This window comes from Vombatus ursinus, unplaced genomic scaffold (assembly GCF_900497805.2).
Source record: "Vombatus ursinus unplaced genomic scaffold, bare-nosed wombat genome assembly UNPS02014946.1, whole genome shotgun sequence".
Lineage (NCBI taxonomy): Eukaryota > Metazoa > Chordata > Mammalia > Diprotodontia > Vombatidae > Vombatus > Vombatus ursinus.
Window position 1 is genome coordinate 1,801,295 of NW_020954724.1, and position 12,388 is coordinate 1,813,682.

The following is a 12,388-nucleotide window of genomic DNA, read 5'->3' on the forward strand; positions in this document are numbered from 1 at the left end:
AGACTGCCCTCTAGGATTGTGAATGGGAGGCAGATGACTGTTTGCATCAGTTCTTCTCAATTCTAAATCTTAGTATTAGAAGAATTTGCCTTTTGCAATCAGGATCCATGACATTTTCCTCGAATGTCTGTGAAAACAACTGAATTACAATTTGTCGCCATTATCATGAGTGAACTGTATTGAGTATTCTTTAGAGTTCTAATCTTTTACAAATCCTCTTGTAAACCCCCCACAGAGGATCCTTTTAAATGTAAACCTTTCTGTGGGGGCCTTCCTTTAAGTCTCCTAACATTACATGAGTAGTAGTGGAACCCATGGACTGTCTATTTAAGTATCCCTCCTCAATTTTTTTAGTTATTTAATTTCCCAATGAATAGCTGACTCAAAGTAACAAATTAAACCTAGCAAGGGAATGAGAATCAGGGAATGATGTTAGTATCAGAAAAGAGTGGGTTGCCAAGTAGGAGAGAAAGAGGAAAACTACCTACGGCAGACACAAGAATGAAAAAAAGAGAGAAATCTGGAGCCATTAGGGGTAGGGACAAACAACCTTACATGCCTCAATGTATGCCCCATGGACCAAACCATATTGTACTATATTGTACTATAATCAATAGAATTACAACTGTATATGAAGTCACTACTATGTGCCAGCCACAGTGGTAGGAACTGTGAATACAGTACAAAGAATGAGAAAGTCTCTACTTCCAAGAAACATCAGTTCTAGTGAAGGAGGCAATGAGGACATTTATCAGTCTATTAAAAATAAACATTTTATACAAATAAAGAAAAAGTAGTTAATTACAATGGTCATTGGAGAGAGAGGGCACTGGCAGTTGAGGGAATCTGGAAGAGCTTCATGTAGGATGTGCATTTGTGGTGCCTTGAAGGAAGAGAGGGATTCTATAAGGCTGTGATGAGAGGAGGGAGCTAATACAAAGGCACGGAGACAAAGTAGAAAGAGTGACATGCGTGAGGAATAGAGAGAAGTCCTGTTTGTCTGGATAACAGCCAGCAGGAGGGGGAGTATCATATATGATGAGGCTAGAAAAATTATTCCAGACCATCAAGAAGATGTTAGAATATTCTACATATGAAGGCATGAAAATACATAATACACTTTTGAAAATTTTCTGTCAGAGTGGTTCAGATAAAAAAAGGTTTTATGGATAAATGGTCATCTTTTTGATTTGGTAATCCAGATTGCATTATTTTTTGAGGATTCTATAGCTATATTTTTGCTATACAGGCATAAGGCTTAGTGAAATTTGAAGCTGCATTAAAATAAATTTGGAAATTGTATTTGGAATGAAAAGGATGTAGGATCTTCTCAGATAATCAGCCAAACAACCAACAGTTATTGGGCCTTCATAATTGACATTTTTATAGCACTTTAAGGTGCATCTACATTAGTAGTGTACATTATGAGGACATCAGGTATACTCTGTAGAGTCAAGACCTGGGTTCAAATTCTGCCTCTTACATTAGATGTGTGACCTTAGTCAAGTCAGTTAACCTTCTGGAGCCTCAATTTCTACAATTATAATTCAGATAGTGATAAATGTAAGTACCTACCTCATAGATAACAATGGCAGTTATCTCAGCTCATCCTTACAACATTGTAAATATGTCATAGGATCATAGATTTAGAACTGCAAGGAACCCTGCCATTTTCTAGATGAGGAAACTGAGGCTCAGAGAGATTAAGCAATTTGCCCAGTGTCACAGAGATAGGTGTAAAAGGTGAAGTACTGCAGATATCCCCATTCTACACATGAAGAAAGCTTAAATGACTTACCCAGGGTCATACCAATATTTGAGTTTGAAATAAGATATTTGAACCCAAGTCTTCTTGACTTCCAAGGCCAGCACGCTGTCTTTTCTATGCTCTTGGGGATATAAGAAGTCATAGGTCTCTTCTTGAAGAATTTACAATTGAGTGAATCCTAAGAGGTTTATTATTAGAGGTTCCAAAGGGATTACTCTTGCATTACTCTTGAACCCTAAGAATAATCTTGAGGTTCCAGTGTGCTTGTACCCATAAAAATATCTTGCCATTCATAGGTCTAAGAGCAACAGATGAATAAAAGTTCACAGATGATTGTTGTAATATTATTAGAGCTATAAAAGACCTTAGAGAGCAAACATAGCCTCCTTATTTCAAGAGGTCAAATGACTTTCCAGGGTTATAGGATTAGTTCCCATTCTGGGGCGAGAAGCCAAGTCTTCCTGTACCTGAAAGAGGTGCTTTAAAAAGAAAGAGAGAGGGGTGAGGGAGAGAAGGATCACTGATCTCCTATTGGCTAAGGCCACACTTTTTAGTCCATTATCAGTATTCCTATTAAATGAGAGGAAACAGATCCTATGAGGCACTGTTTCACTATTCTCTGCTAGCAGAGCAGCCTGTGTTTGACCAAGCTTTGCAAAGCTATTACTGTACAGATGGGCTCATTCTAGCAAGGGAGCAGTGACTCATGAAGGACTTAACAGAAGAGATGTCGTGTGGCGTGAGGAGCCAGGCTGATGTAGCTTGGGCTCCTATGGATTATAGCTGGGAAAAGGAAATAAACAGGAGAAATCCAGTCCACAGTAGAACCAGATGCCCAGATAGCTAGCTGAACAGTTTACCTGTAAAGTTACCAAGGCAACTGAGCCTGCTTATGATATCAAGGGAGAACAGGAAAGAGACGGAATGATTTGTGAGGGTTTTCTTGCCATAGGAACAAGGCTAAAAATATATCTCCCTTTCTTTCTCCTCAGCAGGAGAAATGGTGCAGAGTTTATCAAGGGCAGGAGAGCTAGGAGCTTTAGATATTGTTTAGAGAGCTAGTTGGCATGACTGAAGGGGAAGGTAGGCACATTTCATAGGAGGCACTTATTGAAGCTGAATTTTACACTTCTTGTTTATATTGCTTTGAAAGCTCTGTGGTGTAGAACTTATTTTACATGTACATTTATACACAAAATTGAATACTGTCATGTAGACAAACATGTTTTTATGGGATTACTAAGTTGTTTTTTCTTGAATTTTTCTTTAATTCCTTTACTATTGTTGGATTTAAAAAGCCAAATAAATATTAGTTTATGTTATCTGGGTTGTCATAGTAACAGAGGTTTAAGGTATATTTTGGCAATTAACCATTCAGAGAACTTTTCAACACTAGAAGAAGCCCATACTTATTCAGGCCCTATCTGTCCTTGTATGCAAGTAGAAAGTGGTGTCAGTATTATTTTTTGTTTTCTGGACTGATATTATATTGTGACTAGGGAAGAACAGTCTCTTCAAGTTTAATACCCTGAAAATCTGAATTGAAGCATGTGGGTTAGATAAATTATAAAAGATAAATTTATTTATTTTTTTTTTGTGTTCTACCCTTCATGAGATGAGGAAGTCAATCAATGGGAGTAGCCCTTCTAATTACAGTCAGCAGGAAAAAAAAAAGAGAGAGAGAGAACCAGATACCAGGATAGAGAGAATAAGGAATGAAGAAAGAATATTCCATAACTGAACTGTTTTTTCTCGAGATTTAAAATTGTACTTGGTAGACTAAATAATGCTATAACATTCTTCCCAACACTTTTTGGAAAAAGGGAAAAATTTTTTTTGAGTGAAGGTTCTTCCTAGACTTGTTTTATATGGTGATCAAATGATATGTTTATGAAAGAATTTTGTATACTTTAGGGTATAATATGAATATGTTATCATTATTGTATTCTTTTTTTGATACAAGGTTAATAACTTGGCATTAGCATTCCACCATTAATAACAACAACTAGCATTTACATAATACATTTACACAGGCTTACAAAAGTGCTTAACAAATAATCTTATTTTGTCCTTGCAGTAACCCTTGGATATAAGTGCTGTTACCCATCCCCATTTTATAGATGAGAAAGCTGAGGCAGACAGAGGTTAGCTGAGGCAGACAGAGGTTATGTGTCTTGCCCAGGTTCACATGGCTAGTAAATTTTTGAGGTGGGATTTGGACTTAGGTTTTTCTGACACAAGGTCCAATGCTGTATCCGCTTGCCTTCAATAAACATGTGTTTCTAGATGAATTTCTGTACTCTCAATTATAACCAAAATATTGATTTAAGTGAAATAAACTGTATCATTATTCTACCTATATACCCCAATTTCAGGGCTTGGAAGGCGTTGTGACTTTGGTTCATTGGTGGATCATTCATTCCCTCCAATTAAGTCATTTGGAAACTCATGCTCTTGGGTATATTTCTTAGTTTAATATGACATCATTAGTGTTCCTTCCACAAGCCACAAATGAATTCAAGGAGAATGTCAGGGAAAGTGTCACTACCAACCTTGATGTGGCTGAGGGAATACTTTGCAAAAGGAATACTAGAATCATATCCTTCTGCCTATAGGCAATTCTGCATTGAAACAGTCCATTCCAAACACAATAAAATCTTCATTAACTAACATCTCAAATAATTAATTAGTTGGTCTGGCACACTCCACTTTAAGGAGAAAGAAGCAAATAACAAGAAAGTTAAAGATTCATAGAATCTTTAAAGTTAAAAGGGACCTTAGAGAGTATCTATCTAGCTTAACCTCTATTCAAATGGTGAATTTCCACTGTAAATCTCCAACCAGTGGTTATGCAGCTTGAATACCCTATCATATGGGTGATTAAATTACTTAAACCATCTAATTCTATGGTATGTCCTTGGCTTAGTACACATTCATCTTTATCTCCCCCCCCTTTTTTTTAAACATCTATAGATGGAATAGGTACTGTACTGTAAAGTTAGGAGTTTGCTGGACCCAACTTTTAAGGGCCCATGAAAGAAAATTGTTAAATTTTCAGTTTGAGCAGTTATGTCTTGAAAGTCAACAAACACTTGAGGGCTTAATTTATTGTTCTATGGATTGTCTAGACTTAAAAAAATAATGGAGAAAATTTTAATAATGTAGATTAAACTCAAAAAGTGGTTCCTGCATTTTTTTTTTTGGAGAGTTGGTGGTAAAATATTTACCAGCAAACTTCCCTCCACCCCCTTATAATCCATGATTTAGGAGAGAAGTTTCATTATGGCCACTGTCTGTACTAGAAGACAAAGTGACATAGTGAATTTAGGGCTAGACACTAGCCTCAGAGTTCAGAATTAGGTTCAAATCTTTCTGACATAGACTGGTTGTGTGACCATGGGCAAATCATTTTACTTTTCAGTAGCTTAGAGTTGCTAAGACTCTTAAGTTGCAATATAATTGTTGAACTGCACTGACGGAGGTTGTTTTCTCACCCAGAGTTTCCTCTACCAGTGAAATCAAAGGTCTGGATGAAATCTATACTAAGCCAGTAAAATATACTTAAACATTTTTGAAAGATCTTCAGTATGTTGAAATAAGTACCCTGCTTTACCTTTGGTTACTAAGAAAATTAAATTAATTAGAACCCTCCCTTCTAGTCCTTTGGGATGTTTTTCTACAATGCTTACTAAAATACTCAGATAGATTTGTGTTCTTATTGGTGTGGATGTTCTCACTAATTATTCTGATTGCAGCCCATTCTGGGGGACTTTTGTCAATGTCCATGACCTTAGTTCTTAAGGAGTGAAAGTTCTGGCATATTTCTGCCATGTTGGAAAGGCTCTTTTGAGTACGGTTCCAGACAGACTTGAGTCTATTTTCTGAGGACTAACTGAGCTAAATACAGAAAGTTCTTCATCAGTGGGCTGGCCAGTTGGCGATGAATTTTTTGGCAGTGGCAACTCATGCAACAAAGAAAAATACAAAATGGCCCTCATTTCTGTTCAACCTTCTTCTGCATCCGCAGTGATGGTGCCAGAATGGAGGAAAAACAAGGCAAAGGCTACTGAGAATTCCACAGTTTTTAGACCATCCCTAGACTTCATCTAAATGAAACCTTGATCTAATGACCAATATGTGGACATACTTTTTGAAGAACCTAATTGTAGCAGCCTGAATGAAAGGGTGACTGAAAGCCTCTCCTTGGAGAAGCAAATAAAAGAGTTCGATGACTGAACCCTGGAATGCTTATTCCATTTAATTGAGTTTTACTCATGGAGCCCTTCCTTCAAAATCTTCATAGGAATTCCACAAGTGATTTTCGTAGAGTCAGGAAAGCCAAGTCTATTTGATTAATCTAAAATTTTAGACTAGCCTATTGAAACTATTTTTCTCACACTACCTGGGGCAATGGAGAGAACTCGGGCTCTAGAGTCAGATAACTTGGGTTCAGATCTCACCTCTGATATTTCTTTGTGGCCTTGGGCAAGTGACTTAATTTCCTTGGGACTCAGTTTTCTTATCTGTTAATGAGATTATATTTGACGGCCAGTGAGGTCTCTTCCAGCTCTGGATCTATGGTCCTAGTGGAAAGTGTTAATTACTCTTCATTGCCAGTTATAGAAGGTACATTAAAGACCATTTATTACCAGGTTTCTCATATTTTCCTCATGAACCTAGCTTTAGTCTTTTGTAGAGACCATTTTCCAAACCTTTTTTTTAAAATTCATAGTGTGTTTCTAGATTTTCTTAAGGTTTTTTGTTACATATCAGTTGTTCTACCTTAAAATGAATGTAGTACTATCAAACCCTTACATTTCCCGCCTTATAATGCCTCACCCATTCAGCATTGCCTGAGAGCCACCTGTAATTCACTTCTAGCCACACCTTCCAGCTTAATGGACGGTTTCCACTGATGATGGCACATGTATTTGAGCAGAAAGATGCAGCAGTATGTGCAGACATGCCCAACCTATCTTTGGCTAGCTTGCTGTGATGCTGTGGTTTTCAGGAATACATTTTGCTTTAGAAGTAGGAACTGCCTTTGTTTTCAGAAACCTGCGTGATAGGAGTAGAAAATGGAAGAGCTTGGCATGCAGTGAGTGTATGCTATGTTGTATGCGCCTTGATAACTGTATTCCCCTTATGACTGTCAGATAATTTTCTACCATGCTTACACAAGTGAGCCCTCCCGTATTTTGGTATTTGTGCGCTTGCCCACTTCCCCTTTGTCTTTTACTTGCCCTTTCTGAATGTTACTCTGTTTTTATTCCCTCATCACTGTAACTGGCAAAAGTTATTTTTAAGTTCATCTTCTCAGTTGTAAACCACCCCCACTTAATTTGTCAGCTCTAGCACAGTTAATAACATACTTTATATTCTGTTTCCTTTGGTTACTAGTAAAAAATGAGAAAATCGTGTCAGGTTAAAAGTACACCTTTTTAAAAATTGCCCCTAATACAATTCCAAAAGTGGCCATTCCATAAATGGTAAATGCTCCTTGGATAATTATGCTTTAAGAATGTCATATTGTATCAAATTAAGAGCATTGGTTAAGTTAAGATATATTGCACCTTCTGTTTCATTGTGATTTTTTGGACTTACTACCAGATTTTAAAAGGAAATGAGAAGAGCTTAAAAGAATTTATTCTTCACAAAGTTGGGCTGGTTGGGATTATGTGTTTTTGTTGTTATGTTTTAGCATATGAAAAGGTTTGGAAATCTAATTGAATTTTCAATTTCCCCTTTTGAAAATGCAGGTGGTATTTTTTTCCTTCCCGGTTTTCAGGGACCTTACCATGCCTCCCTTAATACTCAAAGATTATTATGAATGGCTTCTGGGACCATTTTAGCTAATTTCCTGGATGCCCTCAGCTGTAGGCCATTCAAGTCTGTAGACTCAAACAATCTAATTTACTTGAGTATTCTTTAAGTAGATCCTCTCCCATTTCAGTGCTGCTTTTTTGTCCTTTCATCCCAGTGGAGCACATGCAATTTTTCTTCAAAGGAATAAAAGCATGTATTAAAAGCGACTGCCTTTTAGTGTAATTGGTTAAGAGCTTTCTCCTTCCCTAATGAAAGGACTCAGTTTTTCTCTTTTCTTTCCTTTGTGCCTGATGCATTTCAGTAACACTTCTCCTCAGTGTATATTGTGTCCCAGAAATCTTAGTGCAATTTAAAGCTATCAAAGCTTTAAGTTTTAAGCTGCTAATACTTAAAATTACAGTAAGACTTTTGGGACACACTGTATTTATTAAACTATGAATATGAAATGTATATGTCCTAGACAGAGAAATTCAGGACTTTTTATTTAAATCCAAAAATTTGTCAGGTTCATGAAGAGTCAGATGTACATTTATTTACATTCCATCATGATGAGTGTATTTTTTCAAAACCATATATGAGTGGTTTGTACAAGCTACAGTCAGAATATATTCTGTAATATATTACAGAATTTGCTATCCTTTCCTCAACTTTATCCATTCTTATTGAAGACTGTTATGGAACACTTTTTCCCCTTAACTGTAGCAGAATATTGTGGGGCAGCTAGGTGGCACAGTGGATAGAACACCGGCCCTGGATTCAGGAGGACCTGAGTTCAAATCGGGCCTCAGACACATAATACTTACTAGCTGTGTGACCCTAGGCAAGTCACTTAACCTCTTTGCCTATCCAAAAAAAAAGGAAAGAACTGTAGCAGAATGTGCCAAAATAAAATAGGCTAGATGATTGTTGTCTTCATTTGGTTTCAGATGACTCCTTTTGTTACCTAAAATCAGTTGGGTGCAGTAATGATTACATCATTAGGACACAGTAATGATAATAAAAACAAAGCAACACAGTGTTCTTGTGTTTTTTCATTCACCTCAATCAATTTAAGTGAAAAAATTTCATCTGAAAACGAACTTGTTGGCTACCTATATGTATATCACCATCCCTTGGTAATTTGCTGAGAGGATGCTACTGTTTGGTCTATTGTCTTTGCCTGGCCTTAGTAACTTATTCCACATTAGAGGAGCTGCAGTTCATGGGCTAGGTTTCATTCAGACCATAGAATAAGTATCCACTGGTGACATTCCATTTATATAATTGCAAAAGTGGAATGTGGCTTTTAAAATCTTTAGCAACAATATCATAAAAGATGGAGTTATTTCTAAATATAAGGTATTAACTTTGTCACTCACTTTCTGGTTCTTTTGTGCATTTATCTGCCTTTTTCTGCCCAATTTCTGTTCTCTCCATTTTCACGTTCTTTCCCCTTTGAGTATAATGAAGAACTGAAGCATATGTGTATGTTAATATTATTTGCTATATTATATGTAATATTTGCTAAATTGTGTTTTTACATGTGTTTAATTTTAACAGTACATGAAGGGATTTGTTGTTTTTAATGGAATTGAGTTCCTTTTTGCACACGCACACATACACATATACATGCACTCACATACATACACGCACACACATATAAACTTTTTTTCTGGGACTAAGTAACTCATAAAAAAAAAGTTTCCCATCCTACTTACTCCGTCCACAATTGGGGAATCAATATCAGGTTTCAAGAAATTCTGATTTAGATTAATCTCTGTTGTAGTTTCAGCAGGTTCATTTTTTTTAATTCACTAAAAAGAAAGTAGTATATTCATATGTTTCATGTTTGCAGTAGGAATACAATGTACCTTCTCTTATTAATAACATATAGAAAAATAGCGTAGGTGAGAGTAGGTGACAGGATTTGGAGGTTAGAAAGATATTCCATTGTGATTAATAAATAGATGATTCTCAGGTCCATAGACTCTAATTATGAATCAGGGACTGCAGCCTGTAATTTCTTTCTTCTACTGACTGTTATCTTTGAAAATGACAATAGCAATTTTTGCACTTGGCAAAACTAGCTGACCTGTCTCTCTTCTAACTCCACCATGATCTTTCTTTCGGTGTCCTACCCCTCCTCCCCACTAATAGACCACATTATGATCCTCCAGTTATTTTGATACTAGAACATGAGTGTCTGCTTTACTTCAGTGACTTCCCTTACTCTCTCCTCTCTCTGTGCCCTTCCTGGATGGTGCCCCAGGGCTGTTGGCCTATGCACGCTAGTTACTCTACTGTTCCCTTGTTTTGTTTTGTGTTTTTAAAATTCAAGCTAATAACTGACTTTCTTCCAAAGAAGGATGTGGTGAGGAAACATAGATGTGGTGAGGAAACATAAATGTGTTGAGTACACATTGCTTAGAAAAGAGTAGAATGATAAATCATTAGTTCAGCACAATAAAAGGACTATTTTTGAATAACAAAATGCATAATTAAAATTACATAACGTAACAGTGTATTGATAGATAATGTTATGCTAATAAAAAAAATCTACCTAACCTTGGGCATTGTCCATACTTTGAAAAACAGTTTATAAATAAAAATCAATTTAGTAACTTAGATTGTTTTAGTAATGAATTGGATGAACTGATGATTGTGGGAAGAGTATTTGGATAAAAGGTTGTATATTGGCATGGTTGATTCTCTCCATGAATAGGACAGCCCAGGAGTCCTGTAAATAAGTTTTAGAATTTTACCAGTGAACATCTGATTTCTAACCTTACTTTTAGTTACCATGGGGATATAATATCTTTTTTTTTTTTTTTTTTTTTTTGGTGAGGCAATTGGGCTTAAGTGACTTGCCCAGAGTCACACAGCTAGGAAGTATTATGTGTCTGAGGTCACATTTGAACTCAGGTCCTCCTGACTCCAGGGCCGGTACTCTATCCACTACGCCACCTAGCTGTCCCCAAGGATATAATGTCTTAAGTTACTGTTATTTTCTATTTACTTTTGTATCTGTAGAATTGTTATAACTTTGACTTTTCAAGAGCTTCGTCTGTTAGGCCAACAAAAATATAGGTATGTCTTTCTTGCATTTGGTTGACAGTCAAGTAATTATCTCGTTTACATAAAGTATTCAGTTGTAACCATAATGGAAAATGTTTTAACAAGCCTAGTGTTTGGAGGTAGAGATAATAATTGCTGTAGTTTTTATGGTTCAAGATGTGTGATTGGAATCATGGTGTATCCTTTTTTTCCCCCAATGAGTCAATTGATAATAGGGTTCTACTGTGTTTTAGATATTTCAAATTATTTGGACTTAAACAAATAGATTCAATGTTATTGACATTCATGTTTCTTGTTCTTCTTTCTCTTTTTTTCCATTTCAGTGAGTATGTTTTTGAACACGTTAACACCGAAGTTCTACGTTGCCCTGACAGGTACTTCCTCGCTAATCTCAGGGCTTATTTTGGTAAGTACTGGAAATATTATTTTCATTTTAAGCTTTTATTTGTTACTAAATAGAGTAATGAACATGAGAAGGGGCATTATGTCAAGGTCAGCAGAGATAAGTTCTTTTTTCTTTAAAACTCATATTTGTCTGTTCTTTATTATACGAAATAATAAAACATTGAAATTGTTGGATACAATTCTTTCTATGATCTTTTTGAGTTCTAAGAGTCTACAGCTTAACTGATACTATACTGTGGCTCTGTAATTGAGATAAATTATAAGATATAAATTATTTTTTGAAGAAATTTAAAGTTAGCTCTAGGACAAGCACATAAAGTGTGGGTACTAAGCCAGAAGAACTAGTGATCTTAATATTGTAAGCAATCAAGTTTGGTCTGACAAATATTACCATGACCTGGTGGGATGAGAACTTTTACTGGAATGTGGTACAGAGGTAGAGGTAGGTAGGTATTCCATGTTGCAGTAGTTCCCAGTGTTTTTCATTCCACAAATTCGTTTCAACCAAAAAACGTGTTGTGAACTCCAAGGGATAATACACTTCTCATAATCTGTAATTATTTACTGCTTAAAGTATCATTAAATAATTTTTAGCTGGAATCCTATGTTTATGACCACTGCCCTCCCCCCAGGTATTTGAGAATCACTGCTTAATTATAAAGGAAAAGATAGGTAAAAAAAATCTCGGTGGGACAGCATTGTATATTAAAGATAAACTCTTGTAAGGAAATTTAGGAATGAATAGGGAAATATAGTGGATGGCATTTGGATAAAGAATAATAGAGGCAGAAGCAAGAAATGATATTGTCATTAGAGTATGTTATAGACCACCAGGTCAATAGAAGAAATAGATCAAGAGTTTGGGAAACAGATCCCAAGTCTGAAAGAGAGGCATGAGAACGAACTTTTTTTTTATCCAGATATCTGCTAGAACTCTGTCTGTCTTTCCAAATCAATATCAAAGAAAAAAAGTATGTGTGTGTGTGTGTGTGTGTGTATCATACTGCTTTAGTCACAAGTCCACCAGAAACAATTTTATTGAATTGAACATTTACAATTATAATTACTTCTTTTTAAAAATCAAATTCGCCAATGCCTTATCTATTTTATTTTTTTCAGTCTACCCCTGCCCCTCCCCCCCAGTTTGATTTATTAGTTCAGGTTTGTTTTTTGTTTTTTGTTTTTGTTTTTTTTACTGTAAATTTTTTAATCTCTCCTTTGATTTTTAGGATTTCTATTTTGGTATTCAACTTAGCACTAATATCCAGATCATTTGTAGCTTAGAGATATGTCCAAACTGACATAGTCTCTTCCCTATCTCCTCCATGCCCTTTA

At 35.9% G+C, this 12,388-nt stretch overlaps 1 protein-coding gene across 7 annotated transcripts in view; it reads left to right on the forward strand.

Annotated features, from left to right (window-relative positions):
- ST7 (suppression of tumorigenicity 7) overlaps nt 1–12,388 on the forward strand; it is a 283,519-nt gene that overhangs the window by 122,585 nt on the left and 148,546 nt on the right. For all 7 annotated transcript variants that reach the window (XM_027845020.1, XM_027845018.1, XM_027845019.1 and 4 more), the window contains exon 2: nt 10,972–11,054. In XM_027845020.1, the coding sequence (XP_027700821.1) occupies nt 10,972–11,054 (83 nt within the window). The remainder of the gene's footprint in view (nt 1–10,971; nt 11,055–12,388) is intronic.